Genomic DNA, 18,801 nt, shown 5'->3' on the forward strand with positions numbered 1-18,801 from the left:
GCTGCAGGGCCCTGATGTGGCTGCAGAGGGCGCTGCTGAGCCATGGGGGCTTGATTGGGTCGTGGGCGGTCTCTGTGCCGAGGGGACCTGCAGGTGGTGGGGACTCCATGAGACTCCATGACAAAGAGAACTAAGGGCTTAGGGAGGTGGAAAGGCCCTGATCTAGGCATCAGGAGGCCCAGGCCCTAGGCCCCTCTTTGCCGTGAACTGGTTGGGGTACTTTGGGCATATCACTTTCCCTCCCTGGGCATCCATCTCCTCCGCTCACACGGAGAGGTTGGAATTAAGTGAGTTCTAAGGTTCCTTCCTGCTCTGAGCTTCTGATACCTATGGTCTGTCTGGGAGGCAGTGATTAACCTGCCCAGTGTCATTAGGGACCTATGAGGAACAGGAGAAACTGGGACAGAGGCCAGGGGATGATCCCACACAAGTTTAAGGAACAGAGAGAACCAGAGGGGTTGGCCTCCGGGCCAAGGCAAGCAGAGAAACCTGGAGACTCCAGCCAAACAGCTCATGAAGAAAGAGCCTGACTCTGCAGTGAGGTCCTGCCCAGCACGCTCCCTGCCAGGACAGGTGCCAGGGCAGGGGTGTGGGTAGCTGAGAGCCCACAGGTGCAGGCAGGTGAGTGACTACACCTGTCTGGAAAGGAGACAGGCGGGGCCATTGCCAAAGGTTCATCCCAGCCAAGCCAGCGCTCGGCCACCTGGTTCTCAGGGCAGAGGGAGGAGTCAGGCCCTGGGAAGCCACACTTACTCTCCCATGACGTGCCTCCCTGCTGCCTCGAGCCTGCAGCCCGCAGGCTTGCAGCTCTCCTTGTCCCCGCTGAGCACACGCCCTTACCGCAGTCCCCCAGAGGCCTACCCGTCCCTCCCCAACGTCAACTCCAGCCCCTGCCCTTGCTCCTTCCCCCATCAGAACTGCTCTGTGCTCTATCCTATTGAAAAACCACCCCTGACATCCCATGGTAATTTTCAAGCAGCCCTCATCCTGTTTATCCTTCCCATTTGCATGCGTGCACACTAAGTCGCTTCGGTTGTGCCCGACTCTGTGTGACCCTATGGGCTATATCCCGCCAGGCTCCTCTGTCCGTGGGCAGACTGCCCCCAATTTACGGGACACAGGGGGCCAGGGAAGATGATTATCTCCATTTTACAGATGTCCGAGGCCACGCCGCTTAGTCAGCAGCAGGGTTCATCTCACCGTCACATGCTGCGTTTCTTCCATAGTAATGAATCCACCAAGCTTCCCTTGTAGCTCAGTTGGTAAAGAATCTGCCTGCAATGCAGGAGACCTGGGTTCGATTCCTGGGTTTGGAAGATCCCCTGGAGAAGGAAATGGCAACGTGCTCCAGTATTCTTGCCTGGAGAACACCATGGACAGAGGAGCCTGGCGGACTACAGTCCATGGGGTCGCAAAGAGTCAGACACGACCGAGCGACTCAACCGCCACCACCACCGCCATTGAATCTGCCTCATAGCTATGAGGAGGGGTGTGAGAGAGATGGATGAGTCCAAGGGCTGGGTGCTGTGAGGTCTCGTCATCTTGCTGAGAGGGCGCTCACAGAGGCAAGCCCTGGCCCTCCTCCTCTCCTCTCTTCACACTCTGGAGAGCCTGGGTGAGGGAGCCGTCAGCTCTAGGGAGCGAGAGGCCAGCGTGCGTGTCCAGGCAGGCAGCTGATAGAGGCGTTTGTCTAGGGATTCTCTCCTCCCTCACCCACCTGGACCAGGAGGAAGGCTCTGGGTGCCTCTGTCCCCTTGTCGGAGTCAGAGATGGAACTGGTTGCTGAGCAGCCTGTCCTTGCCCTTAGGCAGGAGAGGTGAGTCTGCAGGGAGTCACTTTTCAACAAAAGTACCTGCTTTTCAGTCCTTTCCTTTCCTGAGCCATTTCAGAACCAGAGCAGGAAAGACTACTTAAGGAGTGAAAAAGCCCGCCTCTCCCTCACCTTTTTTTTTTAATGTGGACCATTTTGTAAAGTCTTTATTGAATTTGTTACAACATTCAGTTCAGTTCAGTCGCTCAGTCATGTCTGAGTCTTTGCGACCCCATGGACTGCAGCACGCCAGGCTTCCCTGTCCATCGTCAACTCCCGGAGCTTACTCAAACTCATGTCCATTGAGTCGGTGATGCCATCCAACCACTTCATCCTCTGTTGTCCCCTTCTCCTTCTGCCTTCAGTCTTTCCCAGCATCAGGGTCTTTTCCAATGAGTCGGTTCTTCGCATCAGATGGCCAAAATATTGGGAGTTTCAGCATCAGCATCAGTCCTTCCAATGAATATTCAGGACTAATTTCCTTTAGGATTGACTGGTTTGATCTCCTTGCAGTTCAAGGGATTCTCAAGAGTTACAACAATGCTTCTATTTTATGTTTTGTTTTTTTGGCTACGAGGCATATGGGATCTTAGCTTCCCAACCAGGCTTTGAACTCTCACCCCCTGCATTGGAAGGTGCAGTCTTAACGCCTGGACCACCAGGGCAGTCCCTTCTCTCACGCTCTATTTGGAAGAGCCAGGCTGACAGGGTCCCTCAGCTGCAGTCCCGCAGGCCAGAACCACCTCTTGCCACCTTGTGGCTCCTTCTCCCTCAGAGCTTGGCGTCTACTGAATGCTCTGGCCGAGGGCAGCAGACAAGGGGGAAGGCGTGTGGGGAGGACTCTCTCTGGCCAGCATACCCTGGGTGGGGTCTCCTGCTCACCATGTCCTTCCCCCTTCCCGAAGATGGAAGGTTCACTGAGCAGCAGCTCAGCTGTGATCAAGTGGAGCGAGAGCTGTGGTTTCTGATAGGGACTGTCAGCTCGGTGCAGGTGAGGTGAGCCCTGCGTGCGTGCTAAATCACTTTAGTCGTGTGGACTCTTTGTGACCCCATGGACTGTAGTCCGCCAGGCTCCTCTGTCCATGGGGTTCTCCAAGCAAGAATACTGGAGTGGGCTGCCATGCCCTTCTCAGGGGGTCTTCCTGACCCAGCGATCGAACCCGGGTCTCTTATGTCTCCTGCATTGGCAGGCGGGTTCTTTACCACTAGCGCCACCCAGGAAGCCCAAGGTGAACCTCACCGTATATCATCCATGGTCACAACTCAGAACAGAGTTTTCCCGGGTGTGATCCTAGAGCCCCCTCCTCAGAATCGCTGCTTGAAGGCAGGGGATGTTTGCTGATTCTGGGGCCCCATCTCAGACCAACTCCCTCCCTGGGAGGGAGGCCCTGGGACAGTCTTTGTAAACAAGCTCCCCTGGTGACTCTACACTCACTGTGTGTGAGAATCACAAGACTAGACTTTATCAGGGATTCGTGTCTTGTCAGCTTTGTTTTGTCAGCATCTGGCACGGAACCCAGAACAGCCAAACCCTCAGAAAGTTTTAACCCTGAATATGAATCCTCAAAACCTAATTTTTTTTTATTATGGAAAAATTCCAAACAGGCAAAAGTGGAGAGACGGTATGATAAGCCCCCAAGTACCCGCCACCCAGATTCGACAGTTACCAGCTCACAGACAGTCTTGTTCCACACACTCACCCTTCCACCCAATTATTTTGAAGCAAATCCGGACATCATATCTCATCCCCTAATTACTTCAGGATGTGTCTCTAAAATAGAAAAGGACTCTCTCTTTGTAAAATATAACAGCAATACCAAAATCACACCTAAAAACCAAGTAGTTCCTTAATGCCAACTGTCTAGTCAGTATTCAAATTTCTCCAGTTGTCTTATAATGTTTTTGAATTGGCTTATTTGAATGTAAAATCAAGGCAAGGTCCATATATTGCGATTGGTTGATTTGTCTCATAATTATCTTGTTTTTTGGTCACGCCGCTCCTTGTGGGATCTTCGTTCCCTGACCAGGGATTAAACCGGGATGCCCTCAGCAGAGAAGGCGTCCAGTTCTAACCACTGGACCACCAGGGAATTCCTCGTTATCTTTTCATCTAGTGGTTTCCCCAAGTGCCTGAAGGGCTTGTTAAAACAAATTCCTGCACCCCACCAAGGGATTCTGGTTCAGTAGGTCCACTGGGGGCCTGAGACTCCTCACAGATTCCCACGTGATCCTGATGCTGCCGGCCCAGGGGGGACCTTCCAGTAATGCTCCTACAGAATTTCCCACAGGCTCCCCCTGCATCCCCCCCAGTGTCGCTTAACATATTCCTCTGTCCCCTGTGTTTCCTGTAAACCGCTGGTAGATAGTTCTGGAAGCTCAGCTGGATTCCAGTTCCATTTTTTTGGCAAGACAGCTTCATGGGTGGTGTTTTGTTCTTCCCTCAGGAGATGCACAATGCCTGTTTGTCTTTTTTTTTTTTTTTTTTTGCCAGGTTAAACAGTAAGGCTAAATCGGGTTTAACCCTGAATCTGACTCCAAATTTGAGCCAGGAATACAGGGAAACCCTACTTCACTGGCCTCCGGTGGGCCCAGGGGCAGGGTTTGGAGAGGAAATAAGTAATCGTAGACATGTGCCCAGCAGAACGTAAACATCTTTGGAGAGCTGTCCCACTGCCTCACTCTTTTAATGCTCACAGCCGTCCTCTGGGGGAAGGCGGGGCTGACGCTACGCTTCCAGTTTTCCAGACCTGAAGGAGACAAATGCTTCACCCAGACTACATACATGGCATGCAGCAGGGCTGGGGCGGAAGCCGGGGTTCTCACTCCGGTCCAGTACGCTTCGCCCTCCCCACAGCCCTGCCTTTGGCCAGCTAACTCCCCTGTTGTCCTCCTTCTTCTAGGACCCAGATCAACTTCACGGTGGCCATTGATTTCACAGCCTCCAATGGTGAGTAGCGGGCATGGGCCAAGGAGCTGGGTGGGGGCTAGGGGCCTGGAAAAGGGAGGGCTTTTCAGGACTGTGGTAGTTGTCCCTAGCTGGACGCCAGGTCTTCCATACTCTCTGGCCTCATCCTCCCAAAGAGGAGGAACTTGGGCCTGGAGAACCAAAGATACAGCCAAGGTGGCAAAGGCATTCGCTGATTGGATCGTGGTCACTCACAAAGCCGGGCTCTGGGCCTACATACCCTGAGCCTTGCTCTTGAGGACACACAGCCTCCCTGGGGGAATAGGAGAGCCACGCTGTGGGGAGCCCTGGAGCAGGGGTGTCTCCTCGCAGGATCAGACTGCACAGCCCCTGTGCAGTCCAGGGCTTCCCAGGTGGCACTGGCGACAAAGAACCTGCTTGCCAATGCAGGAGATGTAAGAGACTCGGGTTTGATTCTTGGGTTGAGACGATTCGCTGGAGGAGGGCATGGCAACCCACTCCAAGTATTCTTGCCTGGAGAATCCCACGGACAGAGGAGCCTGGCGGGCTACAGTCCCTGGGGTCGCAAAGTGTCAGATACGACTGAGCGACCGAGCACGAGCGGGAGCATGATGTGCAGGCCAGCCTGCAGGCTGGAGGGGAGGCAGAGGCAGGACTGGGAGGTGGGGCACCCGGGGGCTCCAGGCCTCGCCTCTGCTCGGCTGCCCCAGCTTCCTTCCTTCCCTGACCTTCTCCAGGGTGACTGAGCGGTTGGGAGCAATCAGTGCCTAACTGTTAGAGCCATGACAGCCTTCCTTGGACTCTGCACCTGCATTAAGCCCCGCACAATCAGAAATTCCTCAGGTCTGGTAGTCTGCAGGCTTGTCAGAAACCTCTCTCTGCAAGGCCCTACCACGGCAGAGTGCTGAGACATCAGAACTGGGGGGGCGGCCAGGGGGTACGGTGCTTAGTATTCATAACAATGAGGAGAGTTACAGTAACATATGTTTAATCCTCACAGTAGTCCAGTGAGGCGGGGACTATTATTAGTATAGTATAGTATAGTGTTAGTTGATCAGCTGTCTCTGACTCTTTGCGATCCCATGGACCGTAGCCCACCAGGCTCCTCTGTCCATGGGATTCTCCAGGCAAGAATACTGCAAGTAGGTTGCCATTCCCTTCTCCAGGGGATCTTCTCAACCTAGGGATTGAACCCAGGTCTCCTGCATTCCAGGCAGGTTCTTTACCATCTGAGCCACCAGGGAAGCCTGGGGACTATTATTACCCCCATTCTACTGCTGGGGAGACTGAGGCTGAGTGGTTACGCATTCGTATCCAAGATCACACAGCAGGAAGTAGAAAAAGGATTAATACTTGGCAGCCTGTGCTGTACTACTCTCGTTAATAAACAAGTAACTAATATATGGACCATATCAGTGGTAACAAGGGCTATGGAGAACAAGCCAGGAAGAGGGGTGGGGACTGTAGCTTTCAACAGGCTCCAGGGAAGACCACAGCAGACCTGAAAAGGGAGGGAGGAAGGCATGCGCACATCTGTGGAAGGATGTCCCAGAGTGGAGGGAACAGTCTTTGCCAAGGCCCTGAGGCGGGGATGGCTAGACGCTGGAACCGAGGGAGTAACGGGATGGTAGGAGATGCGGAGAGGTGTCACTGGAGGCCAGTTCCAGTGGGGCTGTGTGGGCCCTCATAAGGACTTTAGATTCAGCTCTGGGTGAAATGGAAACATCGGGGCATTTTGAGCAGAGAAGAGGTGTGATTAGGTGAGTTTTGATGTAGACTCAGCCTGGTGGGTGTGCTGAGTGTGGACACAGGGCAGAGACCTGGAGATCAGGCTGCTGCAGTCCTACGAGCAAGAGGCTAGATTCACAGAGGAGGGACTCAGGTTCCATTCGGAGGGTTTCGCAGCCATGGTTTGCTCAAGGATTGAACGCTCAGTAAGGGAAGGAAAGGGGTGCCGTTGGACACCCCTTCTGCATTCCGAGCCCGGTGACTTGGCATGTCCGGGCCATCCAGTGTACCCCCTTGTACCCACTTCGCAGGGAACCCCTCGCAGTCCACGTCGCTGCACTACATGAGCCCCTACCAGCTGAACGCCTACGCGCTGGCGCTGACCGCCGTCGGGGAGATCATCCAGCACTACGACAGCGACAAGATGTTCCCCGCCCTCGGCTTCGGGGCCAAGCTGCCCCCGGATGGCAGGGTGTCCCATGAGTTCCCACTGGTAGGAGACCCCCGGGAGAAAGGGCTGTGGCCTGGGGTAGGGAGGCCTTGCCCATCCTGCCCACCTGGGGACTTGAGCTGCGGGCTTTGTCGGGGCAGGCTGCCTGCTGGGGCTTGGAGCGGGACTTGTATCAGAGCTCAGATCAGAACCCCACTCCCCACTTCGGTCACAATCATCTCCCCTGTGAAGCCACCCACAGTGGGCTCTGCCCTCCTTTTCCCAACAAGACCCTGGTGGAGGTGGAGTGGAGTCATGGCTGAACTATTCCCTAAGACCTCAGAAATGAGGATAAAAAGGGTGTGCGTTGGGGTCTGAACAACTGCAGGTAATTCTAGGATGGGAGGATGTGTCTCAGCAGACACAGGGAGTAGGACAAGGAGCCCGTCTGGACACTGCGCACCTGGAGCTTGTGGGGCCCGTCATGGTGGGCCCTGGGGCTCTCTCCCAGCCCCCACCCCCAAGCCCCCACCAGAGAAGAGTCTAGGAGGGCCCAGGCCTGCAGGCCTCCTCCATCCTGGCCCAGCCTCCCCCCCAGACCACCCCTCTGCCCTCCTTCCCACCCCTCCTTCCTTCCTGGGCTCAGCTCCCCACCCGCTGTGCTCCCAGAATGGCAACCAGGAGAACCCCTCGTGCTGCGGCATCGATGGCATCCTAGAGGCCTACCACCACAGTCTGCGCACGGTGCAGCTCTACGGCCCCACCAACTTCGCCCCCGTGGTCACCCATGTGGCCAGGTGAGCACGGGGTCACTGGACAGCCCTCCCCGCAGCTCACAAGGGGCTTCCTTCCCTCCCCATCCTTTCAGGAAGGTGGGAGGGCGTGTCTCTTCCCACTGATTTACTTATGGGGGTGCCCTGACCCTAAAAAGATCCCCTTTCCACCAAAGAGCTGTCACACCAGTGTTCAGGGTCCTTGTGTGGGGGGACGGCGTGCCCAGCGTCCCAGCAGACAGACCGCCACCCCCTGCCCTGCCCCAGGAACGCGGCCGCAGTGCAGGACGGCTCCCAGTACTCGGTGCTGCTCATCATCACAGATGGGGTCATCTCGGACATGGCGCAGACCAAGGAGGCGATCGTCAACGTGAGCGGGGCGTGGGGACAGGGGGTGGGGAAGTGCCTCCTTTGCGGAGACCTGTGGGGCATGGCCTCTCTTCTCCCTGCCCTCTTCGGGACCACTCCTGGTTTCTCGCTGTAGAACCTGGAGGGCCAACAGCAGGGTTTGGGGGGCAAAGGGGGTCCGGCTGATGAAGGATCCTACTGACAAACTCTGTACCTACCTCTTCATCACACTGGGTGGTCCACTCCCTCCAGACTCCTATGGCTCTCTCGGTAACCCACCTCTGGGACTGCTGCCCCAGACCCCAGCCCGGCTTGGCCAGGTAGAAGAGATGGGAGGTCCCAAGAGGTGGAGACGGGGTGGTCTCCCTGCACAGGGGCTCTGGCCACAGCTGGCCCTCCCTCCAGGCCCACGTAAAAGCTGTCCCACATGATGGAGGTCCAGAGACAGAGGAGAGGACGGGGTGTCTTGCAGAAGCAGACCTGTGACCCGCCTCCCCTCTGCCTCCCTCCTTCTCGATTCCCACTTCCTCTCTGGTGTCCCCACCTCCGTTCCCTTTGGTCTATGCCCTCTTTCCCGCCTCCTTCTTTTTCTGTGTTTCTCTGTGTGTCTCCATCCTCCACTTCTCCAATTCTTCCCTGACTGCCTTCCTTTCTTCTGTGGCCCACCCCTTCCCTTCCCTACCCACAATCTCCCCTTCCTTTTAACTGGCCCCTTGGCTGGGCCCCCACCCCTCCCACCCACCTCCACCTCCCGTGTCATCTCCCATGTTGCCTCCCAGGCTGCCAAACTCCCCATGTCCATCATCATCATCGGCGTGGGCCAGGCAGAGTTCGACGGTGAGTCCCCACTGCCCCCTGACATGTTTCCCCAGAGGCTTCAGGCCCTTGGGAGTGACCCCTCCCAAAAGAGCAAGGACTCATACCCCGGTCTGTGTGAGACTGTCTGGGTGAGCAGGCAGGGTGTGAGAGTGCGTTTGTTTGCACAGGGAGGGGTGTGTCAAGGTGTGTACCCCACGCCCACACCCCAAGGCTGTGGGGAGGAGGCCCCAAGTCACTCCTCCAGCCTCCACCCTGGGATCCTGCGCGGGGTGGGGGCAGGGAGGGCTGCCCGGGACTGGGCTCCTCCTGTCTCCTGGCTTCAGCTTTCTCATCTCTGACGCGGGGGCCTGGGCCGGCGGCCTCTGTCCTGCCGGGCTCAGGTGCCCTCCGGTTAGTTCCCCCATCCCTTGTCTTTACCCCCTCCCCCCAACAGCCATGGTGGAACTAGATGGCGATGATGTGCGGATCTCCTCCCGGGGAAAGCTGGCCGAGCGGGACATTGTCCAGGTGAAGCCCAGACCTTGGCTTTCCCCACAGAAAACAGAAGAGCCCCCCTAGCCAGGCTGACCTCACTCCCCCTTCTGGGGGCTTCTCTGGAAAGGGGCCCTGGAGGGAGGCATTGGTAGTCCTAAAATGGCTTGGCCATCATAGAAGGAGATAGGAGTCAGTTGTGGGGCTGGACACCCCCCCACCATGTCTGAGACTCACCCCTAGCCTGGTGTTACCCCAACTGGAACGCTCACACCCTGCCCTCCCTGAGCCTGCAGCGTCTCCTGTAGAACACAGAGGCCTAGTTTCTCACACCTTCTGTTGCTTTCTGCTGGGCTGCCTTCCGAAGTGAGATGGCAAACCCTATGAAGGTGGAGGCGGTGTCTAAAGGGCTGCTGCAGCCCTTTTCAAGAATGAGTGTTGCCTGGTTCACTGAATCAGTGCCAGCCTCTCCGCGGAGAATGGCAAATGTAACAGCAGACAGGTCTTTGTCCTCAGGGAATCCCTGTCTAGTCAAGCCTCAGAATGCACCTCAGTAAGCACACACCCCTCTGTGACTCTGCTGCAGACTGAGTGCCTGGTGCTTAGGAGATTCAGAATAAAATAAAAACCCCCGACGGTCTCCATACTGCCTCCACCCCCATTAAAAAAATTAAAATGGGGGAGGGATCATTCCAGATGTGGAGACCAAAGCTGGGGGGCTAGCAACTGAAGAAGGGCAGTCTGGGAGGTGCGTGCAAAGGCCTGGAGGCAGAAGTGAGCCTGAGGCACGGGAGTCGGGGGTAGGGGGGCATGGGGAGGCAGACATCTCCTGGGAGGAAGCCATAGGAGTGGAACTGTAGGTGTTGGGCCAGAAAGGGAACCCAAAGAGACAGAAGGGACTCTGCTGCAGAGGTGGGAGGAGACCTGCAGGGTCCATTTCCCAGAAACCAGGGATTCCCTTCAGCATTTCCTGAGTGTCTGCTAAGTTCTGCTAAGTGCCTCTGCTTGGTGCAGATACTTAATCAGAGATTAAGGAATCTTGTTCAGTTGTGTGTCCTGGCATGAACAGTGTTCAATAAGTTATTTTTTGAGTGAATGAAAGAACAATGACTATGATGCCACCCTTTAGAGAATCACTATGCTGAGGAAGGCTTGGGTCAAGCCAGGCAGAGGCTGGGCAGGAGTGGGACAGGAGCCCAGGCCTGGAGATTTGGGGGTGGGGCCTGGTGTCCAGAGGGAGACCTGGCCTCACCCTGCCTCCCCCTGCTGGACAGTTCGTGCCCTTCAGGGACTACGTGGACCGCACGGGCAACCACGTGCTGAGCATGGCGCGCCTGGCCCGTGACGTGCTGGCCGAGATCCCCGACCAACTGGTGTCCTACATGAAGGCACAGGGCATCCGCCCACGCTCCCCGCCCATGGCCACTGCTCGCTCTCCCCCACAGTCTCCGGCCCGCACACCCCCAGCTTCCCCGCTGCACACGCACATCTGAGCATGTGGTCTGCTCAGATGGCTGGGGCTTAGGCCAGTAGAAAGGTAGGCGGGGCGCCCAGACCCTGCTGCGGTCCACCCTGCCCAGCCTATGGAACACGTGTGCCTGGGAGGCTGGCGGGGCGGGGCTTCTGGAGACTCCTCCCATACTGCCCCACACCCTGAAGTCTGGAGGTACAGGTGATGGAGTTGGGGATCTGGGCCCCTCCTTCTCTTCTTTCACCGACGCCTGGTTCTGGACCAGCCAGGAAGATGTTAATCAGGACCATTGGGGTCCCCCTCAGCCCACCCGGGCAATCTTCGTCTGCTCCTTTATCACCCTGAGCCTGGGCTGAGCCTCCCACCACCAGGTCCCCTGCTCCTGTGGTATCTACTCCTATACCAGCCCCCTGACCCCCACCTCAGTATCTATCCTGTCCCTGTTGCCAATGAACCCCATGAGGCTGCTGGGCTTTGAGGAATGCCCAAACACGTGACCCCCTCGCTGGGACCCTTGCATGCAGTGGGAGTACTACAGACCCATGAAGGGGACGCGGTGGTAATGGATGGAGGCCGCGTGGTGGGCGAGGAACGGAAGCTTATCAGGCACGGAGTCCTTTCTGGTGCCTCTCCAGCCCAGTATGATGCTGGTTCTAGACAGAAATCCACAGGCCTCTCCTGGTCTGGGCCCATAGAGACCTTCGCAGTTGGCTCCTGGCCTCAGACAGCCCCTTCTTTCCCCAGAGGCTGCCCAGGGTCCTTGGGGTGCAATCCTTTACCACCCACCTGGAGGCTTGGGCAAAAAGCAGCCCTGCTCCAGCACTCTGACACTGCCCCTCTATCCCATGGGGATGGGGGATCCCTGGGTTCAACCCTGCCTCCAGCCCCTGCTGGCTGCAGGAACCCAGGCAAGGCCTTTCTACCTTCTGGATCTCAGTTTCCACATCTGTAAGGCAAGAGGGTTGACCAGATGGCCCTGGGTTTACCTTCAGCTCTGATAGTCTGAGAGTCCACAGTTATCCTGTGTCCAGCTTCCCCCATCCCACTCCTCACTAGTGCTGCCCTTTAAGGCCGTCTTGGCTCTAGGGTCACCCTGTTCCATCCCATCACCCCATATCCACCCTAGTCCCTCAGCCTTGGGCTCCTGGCCTCTGAGCCAGAGCCCTTGCCCCTGTTGTGGGAAAGGTGAGAAAGATGATCTCATGCCTGGGCCCCCACCCCAGCTGCCCAGCCTTTACCCATCTGGGGAACAGGTCATGCATGCCAGTCCCTCCTGCTGCATGGGGCTCCTCTGCCCACTGAATCTCCCATGCCTGGTGGAGACCAGGCCACACCGCATCTGTTGCAGACACTGCTTCCCTCCCCATCATGCATGACGGTGGCGTTTCTATGCTGTCTGGTCCTGTGCCCGTCTCTGAGACAGTCTCTGTGTGGAATTTGCCTTAAACTGAAGTAAATTGGATTCTTTTACTAAAGTTCTTTGTTTTCCTTTGTCCTTTGAAAAATAGCACAGATGTTGCTGTGTGAGCGTCCAGGTGCTCCTCGCTCTCTTTTTTCCCCTCTTTTATTCAACAAAAATGTGCTGAACAGCTATGTGCCGGGGTCCGTGCTAGGCACTGCGGATGCAGCAGTGAACGAAACATGGGGTCCCCGTCTCCGTGTCGAGCTTACGGCAGACACGCGACAGGACAGGGGAAACACAGTAAGCACATAAATGAATAGGTAAATAACGATTTCCAGTGGTGGTAAGTGTCACAAAGGAGAATAAGAGGATAGAGAGGGACAAGGTGACATTTTAAATGAGGTGGTCGGGGAGGGGGCCTCTCCGAGGAGATGACAGTTAGATGAACCCTGAGCAAAGGAGAGAGAGGGGCATACTGGTCTCTGAGGCAAGAGGGCTTCAAGGAGCAGGAGCAGCACATAGAAGGCCCTGTGGTGTGTTTGAAGGACAGCAGGAAGCCAGTGGGTTGAACCTGCATTAAGGAGGGAAGAGGCGGCGTTTCCTTGGTGCTCCAGTGGTTAAGACTCCACACTTCCATTGCAGGGGGCACAGGTTCAATCTCTGGTCAGGGAACTAAGATCCTGCATGCCACAGGGGGCAGCCAAAAGCAGCAAGGAGGGGACAGTGCAGGAGATGGGCTTGGGGGTGGAGAATCTGGAATGTGCAGGGCCTTGTGGGTCACAGTAAGGTCTTCAGTGTTACTCTGAGTCAATCAGGGAGCCACTAAGGAGGTGAGAGAGGTGAGCAACAGGATCAGATTATTCTGTGAGTGACTTCATTGCATTTGCTCACTCATCTCTCAGCAAGTGTTGAGTGAGCATTAGTGCCAGGCCCTGCTCAGGTTTGGAGACCCTGCTCACACACAGTCGCACCCTTCACAGGCCTCTAACCCCTGCTCTGGAGAAATAAGCAATAAATACTACCACCCTAGGGTATCAAGACGGAACCAGGGGGAGGGGCCAGGATCTGTGGGTACCAAAGGGGGACTCTTGGGGCAGCCTAGACCACTGGTCCCCAACCTTTTGGGCACCAGGGACCGGTTTCTTGGAAGACAGTTTTTCCACGGGGTTGTGGAGATGGTTTCAGGATAATTCAAGCACATTACATTCATTATGCCACCGCTGATCTGACAGGAAGCCGAGCTCAAGGGGTAATGTGAGCGATAGGGAGTGGCTGTAAATACAGATGAAGCTTTGTTTGCTCACCCACTGCTAACCTCCAGCTCTGTAGGCCTGTTCCTAACAGGCCACGGATCAGTATCAGTCAGTGGCCCAGGGGTTAGGGACCCCCAGCCTAGACAACACACAGATCATGTGTCCAGGATGAGTTGCCGCACCTGTGTGACAGGGCCGTCTCTCCTCCCTTGCAGGACTGTCATAGGGCCAGAATAACATGCAGATGTGCACATATGAATCGTGTGACATGCACAGGACCTGCTGCGCTCAGTGTGCAATAAACACCACCTTCCTCCTCATCGCTGTTCACATATAAAGCCTCCTGTGGCCACACATGGCCTCCTGTGGCCATGAGGGCCCAGGATCACAGGGAAAAGGGATCTCTCCCTTCTCTGGGAGAGTTTGCTCTTGGATTAGCCCTCCAGGCAGCCATTCCCAACCTGCACATCACAAGACACTTGTACTAATTACACCAAAGTTTGGGACGTGCTTGCTTCTGACGATTTTATAGTAAATTAGAGCTGATTCACCACTATCCTTATAATTAGATGCCCCTCTGACTTGCATTCCAATCCGCTTTGAGTGGGAACCGGGTTGGGTCACAGCTCGAGAAGAAGGAAGTTCCCATAACCAGTGGCCTGATTTCCCTCACCTTGGGCACCCATGGGAAAGGGTTGGGAGGAGAAGACCGCCGCCTGGCAGGGGAATTGAGGCTCAGAGCCGCTGCCCCAGGGCGCCGAGAGCGTCTTCACTGTGCTATAGACAGTAGCTTCTCTCCTGAGTTCTTTCCCAACAATGTGTTCCACGGAACACTGGTTCCCTGGCAGGGGTTTTGGGAAGCTGCTGGCTCCAAGCCCGTCTCAGAGAGTCCCAGGGGCTGTCAGGGTGTTTGAGGCTCTGATTAGTCTTATGGCAAAGAGACTACATTTCTTAAGCTTTTTGACCCTGGTGTGTGTGCGTGTGTGTGTGTGTGCGTGTTTGTGTGTGTGTGTGTGTGTATCTAGCTGTGACACCGTCACCAAGCAGAACATGCTGTCTTGGGAATATCAGTAGAGACACATCTCCCTGGTTCCTAGGCCAACACAAAAGCCTGAGGCTTTCCCCCAGGAGGCCTGAAGGAGGGCATGGAGTTGGGACTTCTCAGAGGGGATGGAGTAGCAGAGGTGAAGCCATTTGGTTCTGGAGAGAAGGAAGAGGCCTCAAAAGGCATCCCTGCCCCGGCCACATCAGGAAGAGAAACCACAGAGAAGAAGGTGTTCAGGAATTCACAGACTCATGGCTCCACTTTGACTTTACTTCATGGGGTTCCTATAGTGTGCTGAGAAGTGTGTGTGTGGCAGAGCTGGGGGAGGGCAAGCAGAGAAGGGAGAGGAGATTGAAGGGCCCCCCCTCCCCAGACTACGAGCCCCTATTCAGTCTGCCCATTCAATCTCCAGGCCTTCAGGATTGAGGACCCCAGTTTATCAGCCCTCAGATCATTCTGCTACTCACTTCTCAGCCTTTAGAAGTCCCTTTCCCACTCTCATTTCAAATGCCCCTGAATTAACAAAAATGAGATTATACTAATAATAGTAATGACCAATACTCATTTACTAAGCACCAGGCATTCTTTTAAGCACTGTATATTCGGGAAGTTTATCTTCGTAACAACCTGTGTAAAGGGTACTATCAGGATTCTACTTTCCAGACAAGAAAACTGAGGCATAGAGAGGTTAAGGGACTTTTCAGGTTATACAACTAAAAAGCCCTGGAGCCCATAGGTATCCATCTGAGCCCCAAGGTAAAACGCGTGCCTTGATCTAGTTGCTATTTAACTGCTGCATCACCTTTGCTGGGCTGCCTCCCATCTCTGGATCTTCGTCTCCCCACTGGTAAAATGGAGGGGATGGGATCTAATGTCATTAGGGGTCTTCCCATCTCTATTGAATTTCAGCCTTCCCATCAGCCTAACCTCTCAGACCCCCACCAGGCCCCAGGGGCTTCCCGAGGCCCCATCACGTCCAGGCTGGACACTCTCCATCACCACACCAGCTCCGCCCGCAGCCCTGGGATGCCTGGCTGCCAGTGGCCTGCGAAAGAGGTCCTCGAGCCTGGCCCGGAAGGGGCGAGAGAGGTAGAAGCAGAGGAGGGGGCTGACAGCGCAATTGGAGTAGGCCAGGAGAGTGCAGAGGCTGGAGGCCACGTAAGCCACGGGCGTGGCAGGCAGGTCACCCACAGCCGCCACGTAGCCCAGCACGGAGCAGGGCCCCCACATCAGCATGAAGACCACCAGCACTATGAGGATGAGCCCGGTGTTCTCCCGATGCTCCCGGGCGCTCTCCCCGACAGGGCCCCGGGGCTGCGTCCACAGAAGCCAGCCCATGTGGCCGAAAGAGCAGCCCAGCCCCAGCACGCAAGGCAGGAAGGCCAGGGCTCCCAGGAGCGTGAAGTAGCAGGAGGTCTGAGCAGGGTTCAGAAGCAAGAGGCAGGCCCAGGCCCCCTCCTCCACGACTGCTCGCTGGAACAGCCAGGTGGGCAGCGAGGCCGTGAGGCCCAGGGCCCACATGGCCCCGCAGAGCAGCCGGCGGGCACCTGGGCCAGACGGGAGGGCCAGGTCGGGCCGGGCCACAGCCACGTGGTTCAGGAGCGCCGTGGCCACCATGCTGTAGAAGGTGCAGAACATGGTGGCGCTGTTGGCGGCCTGGCTGGTGGTGCAGACGGTGGGGCCCAGCCACCAGTCCTGCTGCAGGAAGCTCAGCAGGAGCACCGGCACCACACAGGCCAGGAAGAGCAGGTCGGACAGCGTGATGTTCACCATGAGGCTGTTGGTCAAGGAGAGGAGCGGGCAGGGGGCGCCCGGGCCCCGGCCCACCACCAGCAGCATCAGCCCATTGGCCAGCAACCCCACCAGCAGGATGAGGCCACAGACCCCCGCAAAGACGAGTCGAAGTGGTTGCTCGGCTGTGGCCGTGAGCCCGGCGCTGGACGTGGTGTTGGCCTGCATTCTGCTGCTCCAGGCCCACGAGGACAGCGCAGAAGCCAGCCCGCGGGCCGCCTTCCTCTTTCCCTGCTGAGCTCCCTCCTTTCGCAGACCCCTGCACACGGTGGGTGCCCCGGGCCTGCCCCAGCCCCTCCAGACCTCTCAGCAACTGGTGGGATGGGCTCTATCAGTGCCCCGTCAGTGCCCTGGGTTCAAATCCTGACTCTGCTACTTGGGAGTGCCACGGTCTGGTGTGCAGCTCGTGTGGCTTGTGCTGCTCAGCCTCATCTGTAAGGAATCGAGGAAATAAAGGAAGTAAAACAGGTGTCAACAGTAAATGTCCCTCAAGGACGAGATGGAGGTGATTTTCATTTTCTTCATAACTGCTGTATTTCTAAAATTTTGCAGGGAGTACAAATTGAATCTGATAAATATTTATATATTAGTATATATGTTTATTATAGTATATATATAGTATATATATCTATATATATATATATATGATATTACTATAATATTATATATATATATATAATATATTATTATAGTATATATAATATTGTAATATTGTATATTACTATATATTATATATTACTATATATTATATATTATTATATATTAGAATATATATAATACTATATATATTACTAGTATGTATATGACACTAGTATATATATATAGTATACACACTACATATATGTAGTATACTAAGTATATATATATAGCAAGTATTATATATACTAAGTATTGGAGAAGGCAATGGCACCCCACTCCAATACTCTCGCCTGGAAAATCCCCTGGACGGAGGAGCTTGGTAGGCTGCAGTCCATGGGGTCTCGAAGAGTCGGACACGACTGAGCAACTTCACTTTCACTTCTCACTTTCATGCATTGGAGAAGGAAATGGCAACCCACTCCAGTGCCTGGAGAATCCCAAGGACGGGGGAGCCTGGTGGGCTGCTGTCTATGGGGTTGCACAGAGTCAGACACGACTGAAGCGACTTAGCAGTAGCAGACTTAGTATATATAGATATACTTAGTGTACTACATACATGTAGAAGTATACTACATATATGTAGTGTGTATACTATATATATATACTAGTGTCATATACATACAAGTATACTGTACTTAGTATACTTATGTAGTATATGTATGTAGTGTAGTATATGTATTTAGTATAGCATATATATTATTATATATTTAGCATAGTATATATATTTATTTAGTATATAAATATATATATGCACTATACATGTTTTTAAACAAAACCTCACGCTGCCTGTGAAATGAGCAAGTTTTAATTTGAAGTTCAAGTGGAAAAATGAATATGCAAGCGCTTTGAGAAAGTAATAAAGCCCCAACAAGTGGTTCCCAAGCATGTTTGCACATTGGGATCAGCTGAGGAGTTTAAAAACAAAATAACACTAATCCTGGGACTTCCTGGGCGGTCAGTGGTTAAGACTCTGCGCTTCCACTTCAGAGGGCACGGGTTCAAATCTCTGGTCAGGGAATTTAAGATACCTCATGTCACTTGGTGCAGCCAAAAAAATATTAATTCATGGGTCACACTCCAAAGACCCGATCTGACTGGTTTGGGCTTTGGCAGTTTTGAAAGACCAGCTTGGGAACCACTGCCTTCAGTGGCCATGCTGAGCTGCCTACTGGCAGGGTAGGGGAACTGCTGCACTGCACCCAGCCCATCACCTCTGCTGAGGATGTGGGGAATCCCAGCGTGAGAGCGCACAGGCTGAGAGACGGGGTCAAGTCATCCCAGAGCTGGCTCAGGGGCTGATGCCTTCGTCTTGCATGTCTCAGACAGGCCAGGACCCCAGAGCTTTAGTGAAAGGCAGCTTACCCCTTAATTCAGAAACTAAATAAATATTTCCTGAGCATTTACCCAGAACCAGGTACTAGGCAAACAAGCAGCAAAAAAGACAGTTCAGTGGGATCCTGATTCTGGTTTCCATCCCCTTGTCTCCTGCACAGGGAGTGGGGGTTGGAAAGCCCCTCTACAGCTGGCTCAGAGCCAGGGGTCCCCTGAGTCCCTCCTGCAGAGGCTTTGCCTGTTCTCAGGGTGCCATGGCAGCCACTTGCCTGAGAAGAGACAGTAGGTGGGGAGGTCGCTGTAGATTCTGCTGCCGACACCCCAGGTCTCAGACTCTGGTTCCAGGGACTGCAGGGGAAGGAGAAACTGAGCGACCCCCTAACACCCTAACAGCCCGGATGAATGCCACTGAGGGACCCCCTAACACCCTAACAGCCCGGATGAATGCCACTCTCCAGTTCTTTGTCATCGCTTTTTTGTGTCTTCCGTCCGGCCCAGACTTGCCTGCTAATGATGTGAAATATGATTGGAGAGGAGGGGAGGGAAAGGGCGAAGGGATGGGG

The 18,801-nt window shown here is 54.8% G+C and overlaps 2 protein-coding genes across 2 annotated transcripts in view; one reads left to right on the plus strand and one right to left on the minus strand.

The window, feature by feature from the left end:
- CPNE5 (copine 5) overlaps positions 1-12,233 on the plus strand; it is a 103,694-nt gene extending 91,461 nt beyond the window's left edge. The window contains 7 exon segments of the mRNA XM_070360911.1: positions 4,711-4,757; positions 6,776-6,957; positions 7,564-7,691; positions 7,935-8,037; positions 8,795-8,852; positions 9,268-9,341; positions 10,580-12,233. Coding sequence (XP_070217012.1) covers positions 4,711-4,757; positions 6,776-6,957; positions 7,564-7,691; positions 7,935-8,037; positions 8,795-8,852; positions 9,268-9,341; positions 10,580-10,798 — 811 coding nt within the window. The 3' untranslated portion in view covers positions 10,799-12,233.
- Positions 12,234-15,406: 3,173 nt separating this feature from the next.
- LOC102288146 (galanin receptor type 3) lies at positions 15,407-16,679 on the minus strand. The gene has a single exon (XM_005907733.2). It carries the CDS (start codon positions 16,433-16,435, stop codon positions 15,407-15,409), a length of 1,029 nt encoding a protein of 342 aa, XP_005907795.2. The 5' UTR covers positions 16,436-16,679.
- Positions 16,680-18,801: the final 2,122 nt, after the last annotated feature.

This window comes from Bos mutus, chromosome 23 (genome assembly GCF_027580195.1).
Source record: "Bos mutus isolate GX-2022 chromosome 23, NWIPB_WYAK_1.1, whole genome shotgun sequence".
Lineage (NCBI taxonomy): Eukaryota > Metazoa > Chordata > Mammalia > Artiodactyla > Bovidae > Bos > Bos mutus.

What these genes read in the sequence shown, in the direction of transcription:
- LOC102288146 (XM_005907733.2), bottom strand. Translation starts at nt 16,435, where the DNA reads ATGCAGGCCAACACCACGTCCAGCGCCGGGCTCACGGCCACAGCCGAG.